General features: G+C 46.7%; 1 protein-coding gene across 2 annotated transcripts in view; it reads left to right on the forward strand.

Moving 5' to 3' along the window:
• The window catches only part of Trappc9 (trafficking protein particle complex subunit 9), a 448636-nt gene extending 426859 nt beyond the window's left edge, over window positions 1-21777 (forward strand). For both annotated transcript variants that reach the window (XM_055626329.1, XM_055626330.1), the window contains 2 exons: window positions 20578-20801; window positions 21229-21777. In XM_055626329.1, coding sequence (XP_055482304.1) covers window positions 20578-20801; window positions 21229-21396 — 392 coding nt within the window. In that variant the 3' untranslated portion in view covers window positions 21397-21777. The remainder of the gene's footprint in view (window positions 1-20577; window positions 20802-21228) is intronic.
• The last annotated feature ends 1474 nt before the right edge of the window (window positions 21778-23251 follow it).

Below are 23251 nucleotides of genomic sequence, written 5' to 3' on the forward strand. Positions count from 1 at the left end.
TTCAAGTCACCTTTTGACCTCCCACATTAAAGGCAGGAAGAGCCTGAGATCCTCCAACCCATCCGTCTCTTTTGTGGTTTAGCCTTGTGGTCCACATGTTCTGTGCATATGTGTGTGTGTGTGTATGTGTGTGCCTATGTGTCTGAACCAGGCACCATTCTACATGCTCTGTCCTGTGACCTTGATGTGCCTCCTGGGCCGAGATAGGTTTCCAGCATCCTCGGGCAGCATCTCATGGTTCTTTCTGGCAACCTTCACCTGCCTTCTTGCCAAGCATTGTGGTGAGGGAACCCCCTTTTCTGTCCTGCAACTCCCAGACATTGTCCCCTGGGTGTTCCCTGCATCCTCTCTTGCACGGTGTTCTGGGTCTGGGTCTTGGCCAGAAGCTGAATCAGCTCCCCCGTGCTATTTGTGCCCACCCATGGGAGACGGCTCCCTACCTAACCTGTGAATTCCGACAGGAATGAAGCATTTAAGGAGAGTAGAAATAGGACATCTCAGAGTTAGGAGTGACTAGTGTGGGGGAGGCAGTTGCCATCACCATGCAGCTCTGTCTAGGGACCCGGATGTCACGATGACCTCTGAGGTCTATCCACAAGGAAGGATTCACTCTGTCATTTCCCCTGCTGTTTGGGGCCACCTGCTCTCGCATGGGTCTCTGATTCTCATTGTGTGCAGTCTGACCCATTGCCTGCCTTTGGGAGGAGAGGCGATTTGGGACCTCTGGCTCTGGACCAGCACCTGATGTACGGAACTCAGCCCCTGAGCCATATGCTCTGCATAGACCTGCAGAGATATGCCAAAACTCCCCTGTGACTCTGAGTGTCATCAGGGACATGGGCAAGGAGTGCTGGGCAGGTTAGTAGGGATGGTCATGGGAGAACTCTATAGACAGACACGTGAAGACCAAAGACTGAGTATGGACTGGGTATGAGCCCCCTTGGTGTGGGGCTCAGGAGGTGGCCATCAAGAAGGGAGAGTAACAGAATCAGTGGTGTTAGTTCAGTGATAACGTGGATCAGGCTGCATTGTCTTTCCTCATACCAAATCTCCCCTTGAGTTCCCAAGAACCAGAGCAACATCTGTGTCAAAATGCTTTTACACTTCTAGTTCTGTGCCTTGCCCCCGGGCAGGGGCTGATGGGCACAGAGGTTGCTCTGGAAGAAAAAAAAAAAAAGCACACCCTTGGCTCCTTCTGAGGCAAGAATTAGTGCGCATGCTCCAGTGCCCAGCTGGGTGGGCACCTATGGCTGTTCACTGAGCTCTTAGCTTGCATTTCCTTTTCCATGAAGTGGGCAGTACTGAGCCTGTAATGGAGTAATATGGGCCCTCCCGCAGCGCAAGGCTGGGGCCTCTTCTTTCCCATCCTGGCTTCCCATGCCCACATGACAGCTTGCCTTTGGCGTGCTGACCTGGCACACATGTACACAGGTGGCACTCACTAATACACACTCACACACTCACACATACACACTTGCACACTATTTGGCTTGATAAATGATGCCTTTCCATTTGGATCCCAAGTGACTTTATAAGCTATAAATAGCCTAGGAGATTGGCAGGACGAATCGATCGCCATTAGCCACGTTTAGGCCGCCGACACCCTTCTCTCCCTCCGAGCCAGGCTACAGAATAATTAAGTTTCCTCTAAAGGGCTGTCACAGTTAGCTGAGTCATCTTTCTGCTCACCCAACCTGGGCAGCTGTCCTGATCTTTGCCAGGAGGAGGAAATTCTGTCTGACTACAGGATATTGCAGGGGCTGAGTGATAGGACTGAAGGCTATGGCCGGGAGGACATAGGCAGGAGTCTGCTAGCATGTGGAACTCACGTCATGCATGTTGCAAATGGTCCCCTCAATGTCCAGGGGCCTAGTTGTCAGGGTTCTCACGGAAGTCCCAGTGCCCAACATTCTGCCTGCTACCTAGAGATATTCTTTCCAGTATATGTTGGATTAATGTATTTTGTATATTTATTTTTTTTAAAAAAAAATAGAACTTTCACTAACAAAATATCATTATGAAATCATCTCACCCTCTCCTTTTAAAATAAAGTGAATACTTTAAATATTTGTCCTCACTCCTCCCCCAAGGTATCACAGAATCTTTCTTTAACTGTGAGCCTTGGAGTATTTATCACATTATTTAATTTAACTTTAGCTTAATTCTTATTTTTTAAAAATTAACACATGTAAAGAAACTATAGGCTATAATATACCTGCTCACCCAGTCCAATAACAACTTCACAGACCTCTACTCTCTCTCAGTGCTGGAGACCAGATATTATGATCATGTCCTCATGTCCTCACATGGCTGGCTGTGTGTGTCTGGATCCTGTTTCCCTACTCTCATAAAGATAGCAGGTTGCATAGGATCAGGACCTGTCTGCCAAGGGCCTCATTCTGCTGACTGCTTTCTCTTTTTAAAACCAGAGTCTCTGGCTCTGGCTCTCCATCTCTCTCTGTTTCTCTCTCTCTCTCTCATGTGTATGTTAACTGTGTATTACTGTGCACATACATGCTCAGTACACATGATGAATTCAGAGGACAGCCTAGGTGTCTGCCCCTTCCTTCTGCTTTGAGACAGGGTCTCTTGTTTTCTGCTGTGCACACCAGGCTAGCCAGCTTCCAGGGATTCTCCTGACTCTACCTCCCATCTTCCCTGGAGTTCCAGGATCACAAATGTTCCCACCACGGCGTCAGGCTTATGTGAGTTCTTTATGTGAGTTCTGGGAAGCAGAACTCCATCCTCTTGCTTGTGACATGGAACCCTGCAATGTCGCCTTTGAAGGCCCCTCGCTAGGCACTGCCTGTTTTCAGGTACTAGGGGTTAAAGCTTCAACCGATGAATTTGGAAGGCACGGTCCCATCCACTTGTAGGCATTAGTGAAAACTTACTATAAATGGCACAGAATAGAGGTATCTTAACTCTTGCTGACAAGTTAATCTATGCTTATGGTAGATAAAAATAATTGTACTAAAGTGAAGAAGAAATGGAATCTTCAGCGATCCTCACTCTTCAAGGCCATGGCTATTAAGGCATAGGTATGTGGCTATAGGCTCTCTTCTGGACAGGTAGCGCAAGGCAGAGCCCAGAGTCTATCCGTCTCCCACTCTAACTCACTGATGTCATCATGTTCCTTCATGCAGAGGGCATAGCTAAGTCAGGGTTTGAAATGGCTGTGTAGTTTTCTGCTGTGCTGATGCTCCATTGTTTTACTGAGTCCGCCCAGCTGTGCCTTATACCATGGATAGTGTCTAGACTTTCCTTGTTATAACCAAAGTCAGCCCACATTACTAAACTCCTGGAAGTGAAATTGCCATGGCAAGGCCATGTGTACTCTCCAAGGCCATTTGCTGCTCTGCTTATTACAAGACCAGCCTCCATGAATCATGCAGCCCTTAGTCTCCAAGCAGCCATATGTGAAAACTTTCATCCCCTTGACTCTTGCCAGCAATAGGTTTTATTTCCCTTAAAACTCTGTGCCAGTCTCCTCGGCCGTAAAGGATAGTTCTGCGGCCTTTCTGTGTGTGCTCTTTGATGACTAGACAGGCTTGGCTCTTTGCCCCGTGCTTACTGGTAGCTGTGTTTCTTCTTTGTTGAAGCACCCACCAGGCATGTTTATCATTTCCCTAGTCTCCATCAAAGATCTGAACCTAGCCGGAAAGGCCACCTGCCATAAGCCCAACCCTCCTTTCTACCACTGCAACTTGGCTCTTTTCTCCTCTATCTGAAGTCTTCTGCCCCTCCCCAACCCATGTTACACCTGCCTGAGTTTTCTACTGGTCCCTCCTACACAGACTGGCAGCATTTCAGTTCTCCCTTTCATGGGGAACAGAACCTGGAAATATGGGAATTTTTCTTTCACTTTCTCCATCTTTGCTACTAGTGTCCCAGGAATTGGACAGGTTACCCAAAGCCTTGTGGGACAAAGGAAAGTAAGCCAAATGTTGCACTGTTGGGTGACTTTGATGTGTTAGCCATTGCATGTCCGAGGATGATTCGTTGGCTCGTCCCACTTGTGGCTGGAGTCGGGATTGCCTAGATACGTAGAAAAAGTCTTTCTGTCTCAAGCCACTCTTGCCTTCCCTGCACTCTTGAGCCATGTTCCTGAACTCCTCATTGCTGACAGAAACCACAGGAAGTCTTTGTCTCCTTCTGCTCAAGCTCAGAACTTCCAGCTCAGCCAGTGATAATGCAGTCCAGGTTACTGTTGCTCTGTCCGATGGCGCCTCTCCCTACACGCTGTGTCCTGCCTCCTGCTCTGCCTTAGATTAACTTCAGTGCCATCTTCTCACCAGGACCTCTCCTAGTACCCTCTAAGAACAGCTCCTCGCCTCCAGCCTTCACTGGACTGTTACCATCTGCCACGTGTGTGCACACACACGCATATGTACTTTCATGTGTCTGTTCACTTATTTGCCGAAGTCATCCATCAGAAACAAACTCATGGGAGACAGAGGCTTTATTTTCTTCTTAACAACGAGGGACTTCAGCATCTGGCACGCAGTAGCTGTTCAGTGAGCTCTGCGGCATATGCGAGTTTGAGTGCGTGAGTGAGTGAGTGAGTGTGTGCGTGAGTGAGTGAGTGAGTGAGTGCGTGAGCGAGTGAGTGAGTGAGCAAGTGAGTGAGTGAGTGAATTAAAGAATGGATGAAGCGACGCAAGTGCTCTCCCACAGAAGAGAAGCCATACTTCATCAATCCAAGATCTCTGTGACTCTGTAAAGATGTCCAAGCATCTTTTCCATTCTTCCCAAAAACTAAGCCGTGACAGTGAAGTACAGTGAGCTCTCTCCGCCCTCAGAGCTTCGTTGGAGTCTCAGCCCAGCCCTGTGGCTTGCGTCAGTCTCCCTGATTTCTTTCCTCTGGATGGCTTAGCTTATGGTTCACTGGTAATGCAGAAAGGGGGTGTTGTAGAAGCACTGTGCTGTATCCAGTACCACCACAGGGCCACATTCAGGCTCTAGGAGAAACCCATTCTCTCCCCTATTCAGTTACAGAATGGAGAGGTTTCGGCCGGCCCCACACCTGAGATGCATACTCTACTTTTAGGAATGTGGGAGGTGGTGGCCCTGCCCCTCTGCAACAAATGCCCTATTTGCCCTACCCCTGCTGCATGCATAGGTGCTATACATGGCTGCAACCACTCCACCTCTGCAGCCTCAGGCAATATGGGTAAAGGGGGAGCTCAGAGGTCCCTCCACAGGGTCCCAGATCTCTAACCTGCTTGTCCATGCCATTCATGAGCACTGTGCTTCGCCACGGCAGAAGGTGACTATGGTGACGATTAAATTATTGAAAAGAACAGATTGTTTTTCAGAGTCCTTATTTGCATACCCGCTCTAATGTGCAGATGGCAAGCTGTTCTTGGTTCTCCAAGCAAAGCTGTCGAGGGCTTCTCTCTAGGATGCCTTAGATGGATCTCAGAGATACCCCTCAGCCAGATGTTAAGCAACCCAAAGCTGGGGTCTCCTTCCCTTCAGTGATCAGCCTGCTATGGCCTATCAGCCACTCCCTGGGTGGCAAAGTGCCTCCGTCATATTTTCATGGGACTATGTGTCTATGTCCTGAGCTGCCATGACAAACGTTATAAATTCATTGGCTTCCAAACAAATGTATTCTTTCCCAGTCTGGAGTCTGGAAATCCAAGATCAAAGTACTGGCAAGGTGAATGTCTTCTTGGAGATTCAAGAGAGATTTACTTAGGCTTCTAACCAGCTTCAGCTAGAGAAGTAGGTAGAATCCAGAGACCTAGGTTGTCTGGAAGGACTGCTCACTCAGTGTTGCAAAGGCGTCACGCCGCTGAGAGTCAAGTTGCCAGGCTTGTTTGTAGAGGGAGTCAGGCAGGAACAAGTGATCAAAGGATCTGTAGGACAGTCTGGGCACAGTATTCTGAGCACGGCAGCACTTGCCAAGGCACTGAGGGGGGGATATAGGGTTGTGGAGTAGAGTGGAGTCTATGGACACTACAAAGGGCTGAGTTTTACTCTAGACAAACTGGAAACCCACTGAAAGTTTGTAAATAGAACAGGGACATGCTGCACTGTGGGGAAGGAGGCAGCGACTCGTGTGGCAATGACAGTACATTGCACTGGGAACATCACCCAGCCCTCCTGGAGGGAGACAGCAGGGGTGAGCAGGGAGAGGCACGGAGGAACCACTGTGTCACTGGGCCTTCTTTTATGAAATAACTTTTTTTAAATTCTTTGAGAATTTCTTTTTTTTTATTAATTACACTTTATTCACTTTGTATCAACCCATAAGCCCCTCCCTCCTCCCTTTCAGGTCCCATCCTCCCTCCCCCTTCTTCACGCATGCCCCTCCCCAAGTTCACTGATAGGGGAGGTCCTCCTCTCCTTCTTTCTGATCTTAGTCTATCAGATCCCATCAGGAGTGGCTGCATTGTCATCTTCTGTGAGAATTTCATACAATATATTCTGATCATATTTTTTTTTCCTCTTACTCAACTCTTCCCAGATCCTTTCCCACCTTTCCACCCACCCAACTTCATGTTCTTTCTTTCACTTAAAAAAGAAATGGAGTCCAGTTTCTGTTGCCATCCATTTATGTGCATGGGGCCTGGCCTGGAGCGTGATTGACATATCCAGTGTTATTCCATTAAAGAAAACTGATGGCTCCCTCTCCTAGCAGCTAGCATTTATAAAAATCTTCTTGGCTAGGGATGGGACTTTATGCCAACTTCCTCTCCTCCACCTGGGCTTATGGGGCAGGTGGTCACTTGTACAACACTAATCACTAGGGCCCTTCCTCGCTTACTGCAGAAGGATTCAGTCTGCAGGGAACCAGCCCTGCCAGAGTCCAGCTATCTCCTCTGGCCTCTCCTTGTCTCTGGGGGATGAGATAAGGAAATGACAAACATGCATTTATAGCTCCTTTCCCCCACCTTTATGTCCCCCAGGGGCCTGTTTTTGTCTTTTATTGTTCACTTTCAGTTTAAGAAGAAGCCAGTGCAGATTTCTGATGTGGGTCTGTACAGTACTGACAGGAGGTTCTCGCTGGCTCACAGGGTTCAGGAATGTGCCTAACTGAGTCTCCTGGGGCTCCCTGGGAGAATGGAGAAATCTGCCAGGACCAGGGTGTGTTGCTGACCTTGCCCTCGTGGAAGACAGGGCTTCAGGTTAGAAGGCTACGTAAGTTACACTGTAGAGACTCACTGTGCTGACTCCTAGCACTGGGCTGAGCAGGGTGAGAATCAGGGGCTGACCCACTCTGGGACGTTGGCATTCCAGTTTGATCCTTTACCGCAGGCGCTCATGCCAGCTTAGTCTCCGAAAGGAAGCCACCAAGCAGCTGGCCAGAAATGCACTCCCTGCTTAGAAACAGAGCCTGCAGTGCTTGGAGGACAGGGCTTTTCTTGGGCATGTCTAGGAAGGCTTCATGGAGGAGAACGAGCATGAAGGGCCAGCGAACTTTTTGTTTAAGATTGCATTCTCCAAGATGCTTAAGAAAGACAGATGGACTCTTATGCAGTAGGAGAGAGAACACAGTTCCAGGCCACCAACACAGTCAGATAAATCCCACACTTGTGTGTGTGTGAGTGTGTGTGTACATATATGTACCCATATATCCCGATGCACTGTCTCATACAAGCATGAGCCACTTTCCGTCTCTCTGCAGGCACATCCATCTCTCTCTGTGGTGTTTTCTCTGGCTGTAGTTGGCAAATCCAGTGTAACACAGTCCCTGCATCTACTCCCAATCCTGAGGTCTAAGTACTTGTCTGCTTCCAAATGTAAAAACAAAAAAAAAATGTGGCCTCAAGCTCAATTTTGATAACCACGTGCTGAGGATGCAAGCTTCATCACCTCTTCATAGGAATCCTCAGTTCCGATGAGTCCTAAAGGCTCACCAAAGGACAGAGAGTTAACAGAGTTAACAGATGGAAGGCTTAATGTGGCAAGCAGTTAAAAGTACCAGCAAGTCCCTTGGATATCATGGAAAAACTTGAGAGGAAGGAAGGCTTGAGGTAGTGATGTTTGTGGATCTAGAACTGGTATGATAGAAGAGCTCAGCAGGTTCTGGAAGCCATCTATTCCCAAGAGAAGAAAAGAAAAAACTGGCATGTTGTCATAAGTAAAAAATGAGTGTTGGACTATGTAATGTTTATCATCAGCCCTAAGATTATTATGGCAGTATTACTTAATCCACTACAACAAATAATAAAGCACAGACACCTGTTAGATTTATAGTTGCCTTATTTACCGTGGGCTGGGCAGATATTTCGCTTACACTGTCTCAACCTCACCATCCACCTCCCAGCCCCCATCCAGTGCCATCCACCTTAATCCTCCTCATCTGGACTATCTTCCATCCATAATCTTATTTATACTCACTCTTATTCTTTATCTGGGCTTTTCCACACCATTATTGGAGTCCTTCCTTACAACCCACATGGTTCCTTCTCCACACTAACCCATTGTGGCGTCCTTCTTCCTCCTCTGTTCCTGCCTGTCTGTTTCCTGTGATTCTCTCTTGAACCCAAAAGCTGGGGAACCCTAGCCACTCCTACCCCATTTTTTCCCTGCCCAGGTATAGGCTGTTTAATCAACCAATCAGATATAATGACTTAGGCAGGTTCACACAACAAAGATAGGTTTAACCAGATCTTGAGGGCTAGCATCAGAACAACCCCCAACACTGGCAAAATGAGGAAACACAAACAAGGCCACTGGATGGGCAGAGGATGGATGGCTAAATGGCTAAATGATGGTTGATGGGTAATGGGTAGATGGATGGATGATAGAAGATGGAGGTAGATGGGTGATGGACAGATGGATTGATGCTAAAATAATAATAGATGATGAGTGGGATAGAAGATGGGTAGATGAATGATAGAGATGAATAGGTTACAAGCAGATGGTTGATGGAAGATGGAATAACGGGTGATGCATGCATGAATGATGGAAGAGATAGTGGAAAATGGATAGGTGGATGTTGGATTGAAGGACAGAGATTGGTGATATGTTGATGGACAGTAGATAATGAATAGATAGATTCTGGCTGGCTGGATAGATGATGAAGTGATGATAGATGGGGGTTGATGGATGGATGGATGGGTGGGTGGGTGGATGGATGGATGAGCAGACAAATGGACAGATGGATGGACAGATAAATGGATAGAAACTGGATGGGTGGATAGATGGTGGATTGATGATAGATGGGTTCTGGCTGGCTGACTGGATGGATGGATAGATGGTTGGATAGATGGGAATGGATGAATGAATGGATGGATGGATGGACAGAAGGATAGTAGATAGGTAGAAGAATGGATGATGGCAGATGTGCTACATCCACACATCTCAGTGGAAGGCTAAGACAAGAGGATCTCAAGTTCAAGACTAGCTAGACTATATATCAGAGGTGGATAAGAAGATGGATAGTAGTTAGTTAGCTTGGTCTAGTAGTTAGCTGTAGTCTAATATTCTTTGAATTTGTGGAGAGAGAAAAGACCCTGTCCACATTTTTGTTATGATATTGAGGTGAAGGTAGTTAAGTAAGTGAAGAGAAATTGTATGGGTTCCTCTAACTGGAAATACCACAAAGCTAAAGTCCCCAAAGTGGTTTCCTATGGCTCTGAGCAGTATTAGAAGCAAGTGGGCATTCAGAGAAGTGAGCTATGAAGCTGGTCACAGTTTATGTGGCATCTGAAAAGTCAGATGAGTCAAGGGTATATTCAATCCCAGGTTCAGAAGGCTTGGACTCTGGCATCCCTTGCTCCCACACACCTGGGAACAGACATTTTCTTTAGGGCTGGCCACTGAGCTTGCCATGGTGGAGTGACACTCTGAGATTTCCAGATTAATGCCTGACAGAACTGGACCAGAGGTTTCAGACAGAAGCCAGACTAGAGGACTGCATTAACCACTGTGTCTTCTCTCCTGGGCTGGGCTCAGCTTCTTTTCAAGGGTATATTGATCAGCTGGAACCAGGAGCAGCCCAGCCATTTCCCAGAATTATCCTACACCCTGCCAGACTGCCTGAGCACTACCTCCATGCCTAAGGCCAACAGACTGTCTGCACCCTCAGAGAGGACAGAATTGGTCACATCCCTTGGTCGAGGGTGCAGATGTGTGAATCTGGTGCTAGAGTTGCCTTTCGTTCTTGAGTGCCAACCCCATCTACAGCCACTCTTTCCCTGCTGCACCCTTCCCCGGCTCACATCACCCCAACTCCCACCACCACCCCACAAAAACCCTGTGCCAGCACTGTCCACCTACAGATAAGGGTGGGGGAGAGTCCAAGGCCTGGGTGACCCTGTGGTGAGGACAAGAATTTAAACTCAAGCCCATGTGCAGGAGCAGGCAGACGGCTACCCAGGAGTCTAGTGTGTGCTTTATTCAAGCATATTTGAGAGAAGATGAGAGGTTTAAAGGCAGAGACATTGCTTGGGAACAGAGGAGTCCTTTCAAGTTCTTGGCTGATCTCAGAGAATTGTCTTTGCATAATGCTGCCAGTCAGCAGGCATAGGTTCCTTTGTCCTCCTGGTTTCTCTTCAGTCCTCTGAAGTGCCAATCCAAAATGAGAATTAAGAAGGGCTGCACAGAGAGCCAAAGCTCCCAGGGAACAATGTATTCTGTCCCCATGGAGTGAGACAGGACCAGTGCCTTAACCTACTATCATCCCTTCCCTGGGCCCCAATCCCTCCTGACAGGAAGGTCTTGGGCCAATAAGCAAGGTCTTGGTCCAATAAGCAAAGTCCACAGCTATTCACTAGATACTAACTAGCCTTGGTCTGTCTCACAGGGTTTTTGGTAGAGGTGATCTCTGAGACTCCTTCAGGACCCAGGTTCCATCCTGTCCCCACGCAGAGTAAACCACCCTTCCTGGGGGATCCTAGTCCATGAGCTGACCTTACTATATGTGTCCAACTATGTTGAGTGGCTCACTGTCAACCCCATGGCCACGCTGCTGCTGTTGAAAGCTAACTCTGCCTTTTGGGGTGGGTACCCAGCTATCCAGCATTAGGCCTCTTTTCGTTGCCATCTGATTAGGCTTCTTTTTTTTTCTCCCTCCACACCGCCATTCACCTTTTTGAGGTTAAAATATATTATTTATTATATAGTTATTAAAATATGATTACATTTTACAAATATATATTACTATATATATATTTACAATATTTATTATATAAACGTATTACATTATTATCCCCTTTCCTTTTTATCCATTCCCATTCTTGTCCTTTCTCCTTCGCTGCCGCCCTCTCTGTATGTGTGTGTGTAAATATATAAACACAACTTGCTCAGTATATTTAGTGTTACTTGTATATATATGATTTCAGGGCTGACCAATCAGTGTTGGGTAAACTTATTAGGGGATCATCCCTGTGGAGGACTACTTCTCCTGCTCTCAGATTTCCTTAGTTGCCTGGAATTCTTTGTTCTGGTCTTTAGGAAGCCATATTGTTGACCTATCATGGGAGAAGCTCTTTGCTATTTCTAGGAGACACAATTTGACACCCGATTTCCTGGTTCTCTGGCTCTTAGTCTTTCCACCCCTTCTTCAGCCATGCTCCCTAAGCCTTGGGTGTAGATTCATCAACTGGGACTAGGAACCTCATGATCAGTTGTTCTACATTTTTCCCAGTTGTGGCTATCTGTAATGGTCTCTGTTTATTGCAAAGATAAGGTTCTTTGGTGATGGGTGAGAGTTACACTGATCTGTGGGCACAAGGAGAAGAATTTATAATGCAGGTAGGAATCATGCTGGCTTAGTGAACTGTAGATAGTAGAACTGTAACCACACTAGCCGTGGGTAGTTGGATAAGTTTCCAGTACCAGAAATAAACTTCATGCCTGCTAAATGGGCTTAAATCCAACTAGACTGCTGTTAGTTACCACCAGGTAGGAATGCTACTGGTACATCCTTAGACACAGCTTGTCATGCTGAACATTGCTGAGGTTCATAGGCATGAACATGGGTAGGGGTGCTGGTTGCTTCCATTTCTTTGCTTAAATAGCCCCTCCCAGTACTAGGAAGCTAGTCCTCAGGGAAGAGGTTTTCAATTCAGATCCACTTTGGGTCTCCCCTTCTCTTTTTTAAATTTCTCCTTCATTTCTTGTTATTCCCCTCTCTAGTGGTTCCCCACACCATGGTCCCTTTTTCCTTTCCTAGGTTATTCTAGGTTATACACTCACCCCTGATGATTTGAGCTGGGAAACATGGATAAAAAAAGAACATGTGACCCTTGTCTTTCTGGATCTGGGTAACCACACTCAATAAGATCTTTTCTAGTTCATCCATTTGCCTACAAAATTCATGATTTCATTTCTCTTTGCAGTTGAATAGTATCGCATAGTGTATGTGTATCACGTTTTCATTATCTATTCCTCAGCTGAAGAACATTTAGGTGGTTTCCATTTCCCAGCCATTGTGAGTAGAGCAGCAATGAACATGGCTGAGCAAGTATCTATGTAGTAGGATGTCTAGCTCTTTGGAAATTTGCCAAGGGTGGTAGCTGGGTCATATGATAGGTTTAGTTTTAGCATTTTGGGTATTCTCCACACTGGTTTTCAGAATGGCTGTATCAGTTTGCAGTCCCACCAACAGTGAGTAAAGGTTCCTTTTCCCCCAAAGCCCCTTTGGCATTTGTTGTCAGCTGTTTTGTTGATCTTTGCCATTCTGACTGTGGTAAGATGAATTCTCCAAGTTGATTTGATGTCCCCAAATTGCTAAGGATGATGAACAGTTTTTGAGACATGTCTAAGTCACTTTTATTTCTATTTTGGTTCATGTTTTAATGGGTTGGTTTGGGCTCTTTACATATCGTAGACACTAATCTTCTGCCAAGTGCGTAGCTGGGAAAGATTCTCTTTTACTCTGGGCTTCCTCTTCATTCTGTTTAGAAGCTGTTTAGTTTTACGATTCTTCGGCAAATGGAATTCTATTCAAAAAAAAGCCCCGTTCTTTATCTGTATTTGCCTATTTTCTTTTTTCTTAAATTTTATTTTATTTTATTTTATTAATTACACTTTATTCACTTTGTATCCCCCCAATAAGCCCCACCCTCCCCCCTTCTTCACGAATGCCCCTCCCCAAGTCCACTGATAAGGGAGGTTCTCCTCTCCTTCCTTCTGATCTTAGTCTATCAGATCACATCAGGAGTGGCTGCATTGTCATCTTCTGTGGCCTGGTAAGGCTGTTCCCCCCTCAGGGGGAGGTGACCAAAGAGCAGGCCAATCAGATTATACCTGTTTTCTTATAGCAGCTTCAGTGTAGATACAGGTCTAATTTCATGCTTCATGTGGACATCCATTTTCCCTAGCACCACTTGTTGAGGTGACTTCTTCAGTGTATGTTTTTGGTATCTTTGTCAAATATTAGATGGCTGAGGTTATATGCACTCATGTTTGGGGTCTTCTGTTTTGTTTCATTGGTCTGTGTATCAGGTTTTTGTCATTGTTCTGCATCTATTAATATGATCATGTGGATTTTAAGTCTATGTATGTATTCATACATGTATTCAATATATTATTGAATAAATTGACTTGTGTCTGTTGAACCATCTCTGCATCTCCAGGATAAAGACAGCTTGATAATGCTATATACTCTTTTTAATGTGCCTGTACTTGGTTTGCAAGTATTTTATCAAGAATATATGAATGTATATTCATCAGGGATATTGGCCTCTAGATTTCTTTTTGGTTGTGTATTTACCCAATTTGGTATTAGAATTATACTGGCTTCATAGGCATTTGGAAACACCCCTTCTATTTATATTTGTATTTGTATTAGGGAGGCAGGGAGAATCATTTGAAGACTTGCTGTGGAAAGTCTGGTAGAATTCTCCTGTAAACCCATCTGGGTTCTTGTCTGTCAGAAGCCTTTTTATTCCTGCTTCAGTCTCTTCATTTGCTGTGGGTGTGTTTAGGTGTTGACCTCTTCTTGCTTTAACTTTGGAGGTTTTTGTTGGTTCCAGAAATTAACTCATTCCTTTTAGAGTTTTCAAATTATTGGAGAATAGATTTTTATTGTATTCCCTATAATATTCTGAACTTCTTTGGCTGCTATAATATTTCTTTGTTCGTTTCTGATTCTACTAATTTGGGCATCTCTTTTTTCTTTTGATTAGTTGGGTTATGTTGATCTTGTTTATCTTCTCCAAAAATAAGCTTCTAAATTCATTTATTCTTTATATGATTTTGTTTCTATGTCATCAATATCTGATCTGATTTTTATTTCTTGATGGATTTAGGTTTGGTTTGTTCTTGGTTTTCCAAATTTTTGGGTTGCATCATTAAGTCACTTATTTGTGCTCTTTCTAATTTTTTAATGTATGTGCTTAGAGCTACAAATTTTCCTTGTCTGACTGTTTTCAGTATGTTCCAGAGATTTTGTTGTGTTATATTTTCATTTTCTTTTACTTCCATTAATTTTGTATCTCTTTTTTTTTATCTCTTTGACCCACGCACCATTTAATATTGAATTGTTTAATCTCTGAGTTTATGTACATATTAGAGATTTGTTTGCTATCTGTTTTAAGTTTTATTGTATTACTGTCTGATAGGACACACAGAATTACTTAAAGGTTTCTGAATTTGTTTTATGTCCTAGGATGTGGTCTATTTTAGAGAAGTTTCTATGGGGTGCTCAGCAGAATGTTTTTTTTTGGAGGGGGGTTGGTATTTGGGTAAAATTTTTCATAGACACCTGGCAGGCACATTTGATCACTTAGTTCTGATGTTTCTCTGTCTGGATGACCTCTCACTGGGATAAAATGAGATACTAAAATCACCTACCATTAAAGGGTTGATGTTAATCTGTCTTTAATTCTAGTAGTACACCGTTGGTGTATATACGTTTAAGATTATTTTTTTAGTGTTCTATTGCTGTGAAGAGATACCATGACCATGGAAAATTATATAAAAGAAATGATTTAATCAGGGCGTGGTTACAGTTTCAGAGGTTAAATTCATCATCATGGCAGGGAGCATGGCGGCACACGGGCAGACATGGTGCTGGAGAAGTTGAGAGGGCTACATCTGGATCTGAGGCAACCGGAAGAGAGACACACCCAGCCTGGCTTAAGCTTTTAAAACCTGAAAGCCCACCCTTAGTGACACACCATCTCCAGCAAGGTTACACAGTCCCAATCCATCCCAAATAGTGCCACTCCCTGATGACTAAGCATTCAAACATATGAGCCTGTGGGGACCATTCTTATTCAGTCCACCACAGTTGTAATGTCTCCTTAGTTAATTGTTCCCTTGATTCAAATGAAGTGTTCTTCTTTCTACCTTTTGATTACTTGTAGTTTGAAGTATATTTTGTCAGCTATTAGTAAAGAAACACCTGCTTGCTTCTTGGTCCCACTTGAAACACTATTTTCTTCCTTTCACTTTAAGACTTTGTCTATCTTTAAAACTGAATTGAATTTCTTTTAAATAAGAGAAAAATGTATTCTGTTTTAATTTAGTCAACCAGCCTATATCTTTCGGAGAATTGAGGTCATTAATATTTAAAGTTGTGTTGATTGCAGCCTCAGTTGTGCTTTGTTCAACAATCATATCTTCATTCTTCTATTTCAATAATTATTTGTTTCAATGATCATATCTTCTTATAGTCTGTTAGCTGGGCTTATTCCTCTCTTCTGTGTATATTTTTTCTGCTGGGTTATAATTCTTTGAGCCTGCTTAGGGCATGTAAAGTTTTTGGAGTCTGCTAGTCAAGGTTGGCAGCCATTCTTTTAGAATTTGGAGTATGTTACTTCAGCCACTTCAAAGTTTCCACTGAGAAATCTTCCTGGTTATTCCATTGGGTGTGACTTGTGTCTTTTTCTCTTGTAGCTTTGAATACTCTTTGTATATTTAGTGTTTTAACTATAATACGCCTTGGGGATTTTCTTTTCTGGTTTTGTCTGTATGAAGTCCTATGTGCTTCTTGTATCTGCATGGGTGAATCTTTAATTACTTGTGTGAGATGGGGTGTTTCCTTCTGTGACTTTTTTGAAGATCTGAACCATGCCATTAACCTGGGATTCTTCTCCCTCATCTATGCACATAATTTGGAGGTTTGGTCTTTTCATGTTCCTTTCCTGTGCTTTTTATCTTTTCATAATCTTTGCTTGTACTGTCAAATTCCTCTACTTTATCTTCAAGTCTTAATATTTTAAGTTTTCTAGTTTAGTTAGATTTTTCAAGTGCATGTTTATTTCAAGTTCTCTTCAATATTTGTCTTTATTGATTACAGTTTTCAAATCCTAGATGATCATTTCATTCAGCCTAATGTGATTTTTAGGAATCACTCAGGGGTTTAAACTTCTTGAATTCTTTGATGAAGCTTATGATTGTATTTTCAAATTCTGTGTCCTGGGGTTTTCATCTATGTAACTGTCACTAGAGATCATTTCTATAGGACTGGTGGGTTTGGGCGGGGTATACTGTCTTGATCTTTCCATTTTGGGAGGGATCTGAAGCCTGTGGACTTTTTAGGTCTGTGTCTGATATGGGCACAGCAAGCTGTGTGTGTTGAAGTCAGATGGACACAGGGGGCTGGGATAGTGAGCAGGATCTATGTCCTGATCCCAAGCTTGGAGGTTAGGGGTGGTGTGGGTGGGTCTCACCAGACTATGCCACAGCAGTCGGTATGTGTTTCTGAACTAGATTTAGAAAGGCACATACAGGCGAAACTCTAGTCTTCTTATACTAGGCTAGGTCCTGCTATAAGATGTATGGTGCCAGACCAGCCTGGGTGGAATGGGGTGGGGAAGAGTCCAAATTCTTTGGCCAGTAGTAGAGGTGCAAGTGGGATCTGTACCTTAAGGTAGTGAGTGGGAAGTCCTGCTTTTCACATTCTCAGAGGAGGGAGTAAGGAAGGCCGGATCTTGGTTGGTGAAGTGTTTCCCTAGAATGTGTGAGGAGGCCCTAAATCTGATCCCTGAGTACCACTTAAAGAAGTTTTGGTGATCCTTGCCTATAACCCTAGTATAAGGATCAGAAGTTGAAGGTCGTCTGCTGCTGGAGAGCAAGTTCAAGGCCAGCCTGGAATACATGAGGCCCTATCTCAGGGAATGAACAACAGGGAAAGGGCTTTTGGATTCTAGGGATGGGGAGGGATATCCTTGGCTCTCTGCCTCTGTCTCTGCAGCAGACTACATAGCAGAGTCCTGTCCTGCCCCTGCAGTGTGGCCTCATGTCCGGGTACTGGTGACAGGTGTCTGTAGTGTTGTGGAGGCAGTAAACCACAGTGAACACAGCCCTTAACCAGTATGTGCACTGGGTTGTGGGTGGCCAGAGTCTTGGGGCTGAGGATCCCAGCCTGCACTCCCTGGAACCCATTGGCCATCATGAGGCCAGAGAGCCTCCAAAAGAGGACTGCACATACACACAGCCCTCTTCTTGAACTCCAATTTGCCTTAATTTTAATTTAACTCCCTTTAATCTTTAATGAAAAGTTGTAAAAGTAAATTATTTCCCCAGGAGAGGCAGCAGCTCCTCAGGAGCTGTTCTCAACTTGAGGGTAATTACACATGTGAGTCTTGAGCAGCCTCCATGCCAGGGAGAGGCATTCTGGTTTATGAAGTAATTAGCTAGCTCAATGATTGTTAAAAACACATGCCATTTGGTGGATGGAGTGTGTGGCACCAGCCCCACAGAGCACAGGCCCTGGCAGGGACTCAGGGACAATAAGCCACTGTCTGGTCCTGATCAGGTCACTGCAGGCTTGTGCTTCAGGGGTTTGGAGCCAACTGCCTGTATTCTCTTGTCCTCCTTCCACCTCCAAACTTGTCTTGGACTTCAGCACTCTGAAAGAGGCAAGGAGCCCCAGAGTATAGATGTGGGATGGTGGCAAACTGACATCATTTCCCCAAGAACCAGTATCACAGCCTCTTTTTGAGTCAGACCCTCAAATCACCCTCACTGTACTTAAAACACCTAGGCCAGTGGGGTTGGCAACTGGGAAGGCCATGGAGGAGTGGATTATAGGAATGTACAGGGAGAGTCTGGGTATGTGTGTGAGGACTATGGTCAGGGTGGGGAGCTACAGGAACAAAATTACAACTACTGGACACCAACACGTCTGGTTGTGAGCTTAAATGGAAAGTTCAGCTACTTGCCTCTTAGCGGTAAAGAAAACCAATGCATTTTGTTGGCTAAGCACCTAGCCATCAGCCCATTGGCTTCAGAGAACATGAACAGTTTGTCCTGGATGATTAGAAATAATGAGATTTCATGCTAAATCTGCTACTGATTACCTCAGAGGACAGCTGGTTGGCGGTGCTGAGTGGGACACCCAGGTGAGCTCTAACATCACCTCTCAGGCTTGTTTTATTTCCTTTTCTGTCTTTTACCTCATCTATGGGGTGATGCTTCTCCTTGACCCATTCCAAAGCCTAACTCCTTCTGGATCAACTCTGGCTGTTCAGTTTAGGTCCATCCCCGCATCTGGAGGGGGCTTGGAGGCTGGAGCACCAACCCCCTGTCTTTCTCTGTCCCCGTCTTTCTCTTCCGTGTTCCTGAAGACAAGCTCTTTATTCCAAAGGTGGTTTTTGTTCCTAAACTATATTTAGCAGTCCCCCATTTTCCAGAGGGAGGTTGTGGGTGAGGCAAGGCTGACAGGCTCAGAGACCTGTTGGGGGTAACTCACACATAGCACAAACCGATGGGAACTGGAGTCTGGCCTGAAAGCATAGACCAGACAAATGAGGTATTGGGGAGACTCCAGGTACTGTGAGCCCTGGAGGATCCTAGGCCACCTTACCTCCCTCACCGCGGAGTGTGCCCTTCTCAGAGCTAGCCACATCCTGGTGTCTATTAAGTTCTGTACTGTGGGTTCCCAGCTCTTTCCTGTCAGGGCTGGCTTGCACCTATATGACATACAGCTAACCTTTCTTGGGCCTTTGCTTTTCCTCACAGCCCGGCTCAGTGTGGATTGGGCATAAAAGGTATCCTGTTTCTTGGATTTGGCAGGCTGGAACACTGTGGACCCTGGTCCCACCAGGGAAGCAGACAGATGCCACCGGGGCTGAGTTGGGGGCCAGTGCTGACAGGGCTTGAGCCATCACCACTCATTTTTGTCATGTTTCCTAAGATGGGCGTCAGGGACAATTTCCTCCTCTCTTCTGCTGTCCCATCATGGAAGGTTGCCTTTCCCCCATTCAGTCTCTAGGAAGGTACAGAAAATTCCTTGTTCCTAGATATCATATACAGGAACATTGTGAGAACTATGTGCCAAGGAAAGAGGGTAGTAGCGGCTGCTTATTAGAGTCACACACTTGGCAGCAAGAGTGAGCCATCCACTGTCTGGTCCTGAGGGCTTCCCAGAACTCAGGACAGGCCTGACTAGATAGGATAGTCAGTTACGCCCATTCAGGCTGGAGTAGGCAGTCCTTCTGGAGAGTCCTGCCTTCTGTGTGTGCTAAGGTGCTGGAAGGAAGAAGCTGTTACTTACAAATGGGCTATAGTCTCTCCCTCATTCTGGGCCCAGGAAGCACCACACTCATGCCAGCTTTCTGGACAGGAAGGAGTCTCTCCTGACATGACAGGGTAGAAGTGGACTGCCAGGTGCAGAGTTGGAGCAGGAAAAGGTTAACAGGCAGGCAGGGAAGGCTGAAGATGGGCCACAGCACTGCCCTGGCTACCCTGACTGCAGAGAAAAGCCGAAAGCATTGTAATGAGCCAGCCACCCTTCGCTGGTTTGCATATAATCATCTCCCCGTTAATGGAAGTAGCCATTGCTGCTACTGTCTCTCTCCCTCACCCCCATTTTATGCAAGAAGCTCCAACTGTACCTGGTTGGGATCAAGAACTAGTTATGAAGACCCTGTGTGTAGTAGAGAAAAGGGTGGGTGGAGGACTGCTGGGTGTCTTCCTCCGTGAGACTCTGTGACCCATGGAGAAACTGAGGCTGGAAACAGAAGTCACCGAGTTGAGTTGCCCTCCAGACTCCTCAGATGCTCTGATGGAAGCTGGGATGGGGCTCCACTGAGTCCTTCTAGAGGGTCCTTTCTGGAGCCTGTATACCAGCTCTAATGTCATTGCCCATAGCCCTGCATAGCATAACCTTGTATGTTCTCACAGAGCCATCAGTGTCGGCATCCACTCCACATCTGCACAGAGGAGAGAATCAAGGCTCAGGCAGGATAGTGGGTGATGGGCCTCAGGCCTTACAGGCAGGGGTAGGCACGCCCAGGTCCCTCAGATCCTCACTTTGGGCTCAGCAGAGGAAGACAGCTCGTGGAAGGAGTGCCTCATCCCTGCACAGCCTGTGGGGCATCAGGGTACCACTATGTACTTATGTGGATTACAGCTAGATCAGTGGCCAGGGACCACCACCCAGTCAGACTCAGGCCAGATGGTCCTGTGCATCCAAAAGTGGAAGAGCTCCCCTCCTGAGTGGCTGCAGCTGGGAGTTCCAGGAGGCAGGCCGCAGGTCCGGGCTCCTCCCAAGTGGACAGCCTCTTTGGGTGACAGCTCTCCTCCTGCCGTGCCTGTCTCTGCCAGACTCTTTCAGGAAAATAGGATCCAGTCATGTCCGTGTGTCCCCAGTGCTCTGGCATGGAACAAGGAGTTGCATGCAAGTCAGTCCGGCTACCTCTGATAGCCTTCCTTCTCTTGCAGATGTGCTGGTCGATGGGCATCCGTGTGACTGTGAGGTGGCAGCCGCCTGCCAGGTCGGTGACCCCGTGCGCTTGGAGGTGCGGCTGACCAACAGGAGTCCCCACAGCGTGGGGCCCTTCGCCCTCACCGTGGTCCCCTTCCAGGACCACCAGAATGGTGTGCACAACTATGATCTGCATGATGTCATCTCCTTTGTGGGGTCCAGCACCTTCTACCTTGACACGGTGAGTGTGAGCTTGGGCACAGTCCTCCGTGTCTAACCCACCGTGGCATCCTATAGAGCACTGCACCCAGGGGTCAGCTCAGCGGTGTCCCTGCCTGCACACCCACAGCTCCTCCCTGCAGGGGTCACAGCAATACACAGAGGAGTCAAGGAACCCTGGGGTTTGGTTCAGACACTTGTCCGCAGACAGACACCACACACACTACTTCCTACATTCCCGCTTCACTAAACCCAGACAGTTCAGGGAAGAAATAGTGACTCCTTTCAAAGCTAGAAATGGGTTCTCAGAGACACGCAACCCCATCTAACGAAACACAGCAGAAAAGCTTCGGATGGAGCAGGGTGCCCCACCCCTCTCGCATTACCAGTGTCAGGTTGCGGTGGGCTCTACAGATCTGATATGATGCCTCTTCCTTTTCCCACTCCAGGTGCAGCCATCAGGCCAGTCAGCCTGCCTTGGGGCCCTCCTCTTCCTCTACACAGGTGACTTCTTCCTCCACATCCGGTTCCATGAAGACTGCAAGAGCAAGGAGCTGCCACCGTCCTGGTTTTGCTTACCCAGTGTGCATGTGCGGGCCCTGGAGGCACAGGCCTGAGCCCCTTCCCCCTGAAGGCTGTGTCCTCCTCCCTCCCGGAAGTTACCCCATTTACTGCCTGCTCCGTTTCTGGCCTATTACCCTGAGTAACCTCAAACCCAGGGCCAGCCTGGGTGGCTCTGCTGTATGGCCAGCACTGCAGAAGATCCTTCCTGCTCTGTCGCCTCCTTTTAGCTTTAAGAAGAAATGCCGAGCCATCCCTTGAATCTCCTGAGGTCTGGCTCACTCCTACAAATGGGACTGACAACCCAAGCAAGGGAAGGGGACAGTGCAGGTGACCAGGGTGAGCAGGCATCGGGGTGTTTCCTGCCTATGTGTTCTGGTCTCCAGGTCTGTGTATTCTTGTTGCTGTGTTCTTCAATAAAGACCTGCCTTGCTTACCTCACATTGTGTTCATTGCAGACGATGGGGTAGTGAGAGAGGGGGATAGAATTAAAACCAAACCCAACCCGACCACACCCTGCCAGGTAAGACATCTGGCTCATGGGTCCCCTGGCTGGCAGGGTAGGCTGCATCTGTCTCTGAGATAGCCAGCAATACTAGGTTACCTCCTTGAACGCAAGTAGGGCTCCAGAGGCCCCGCTTGCTTCCCCATTAGCAGGTGTTCAAATCACCTATGGCTCTGAAATCTTCCTGTCATCCCAAGTTGCCCAGTGGTATGGCTACGGCCTAACCTACCCTGTTTCAGTTTTGATCCCAGTGTTTTGAAAACTGCAGTGAAGATCTAGGGGTGGGGTTGTGGAGCAAGGGGCTGTGGTGGCCTCACTGCCAGACTATGCTCAACTCAGCCTTGCTTTATAAACCCCACTTACCGCAAGGCTCACCCCTGACCAGTTGCCCCACAGCCTAGACCCTATGGAGTCCTGCTGTGTAAGCCTCTGGAGAAGCCCTTGCTTTCTCCTCAGAGGCCTCTGGGTCTAAGCATTCATTTTGCCACATGCCAAGTCCCAAGGCAGACATGGGACACACAGTTTCCTTGGGAGATGAGGGGACATTTTTGGTTTTGGGGGTGTGTCTGGTTAGAGTGAAATTATAGCAGGGAGTAGCTGAGCTGAGTTGCTTCCACAGTGGAACTCTTCTAGAAATAACGTACAACTGTCTACCCACAGAGGAAATGAGAGACAGGAGACACACATGTGCTGGCTCCCAAGTCACCTGGAGATGTCCTGGTGAAGGTGCTCAGGGCCCCACCTGGACAAGTGATATCCCTTAGTTCCCAGAGAATTTTCAGGCTTTGAGGCCCAGCAGGTACCAGCCTTGGGCATCCTGGATGCACAGAAAGTTCGAAGGAATTCTGGAGCTGAAGATGCCAGGTGCCTGCCAGAGACCACTCAACCTATCAGAACAGGCCTCCTAGAGTTCTGAGAAGCAGTCATATGGGGCCTCAGGAGCTCTATGGTTTAGGGCATGGGGTGCTTCCTGGTGGCCTAAAACTCTAGCTTTCAGCTCCATACCCAGAGGATGTGCCTTTTGGCTGCCTACCCATAGCCTCCTGCTGTCACCTAGGGATGGAGGGAGCATCACAACATGCTGTTGTGGGGAGGGGAACATGTGGTACCCTACCAGACACAATCTTCCCTTTAGTCTCAAGTACACTCAGGGGAAATAACCAGAAGGTTGGCCTGTGCCAGCAAGTGGAGACCCAGGAGAAATCCCTTGGCCCTCCTCTCCAAGAGTTCAAAGCAGGGGTGGGCCTAGCTACTCTGGCGGCTTCATAATGCTCTAGCCTCTCTTGTTAATACAGCTACGTCCCTGAAATACACTGTTGAGTGAAGCAGCTTACAGAGTGGGGGGGGGTGGGGTCACAGCCAACTCCACTCAAGTAAGCAGCCCCTCACACTTTGTGCATGTTTCG

This window comes from Psammomys obesus, unplaced genomic scaffold, assembly GCF_907164565.1.
Source record: "Psammomys obesus unplaced genomic scaffold, mPsaObe1.curated_primary_1811, whole genome shotgun sequence".
In the NCBI taxonomy this organism is placed as follows: Eukaryota; Metazoa; Chordata; class Mammalia; order Rodentia; family Muridae; genus Psammomys; species Psammomys obesus.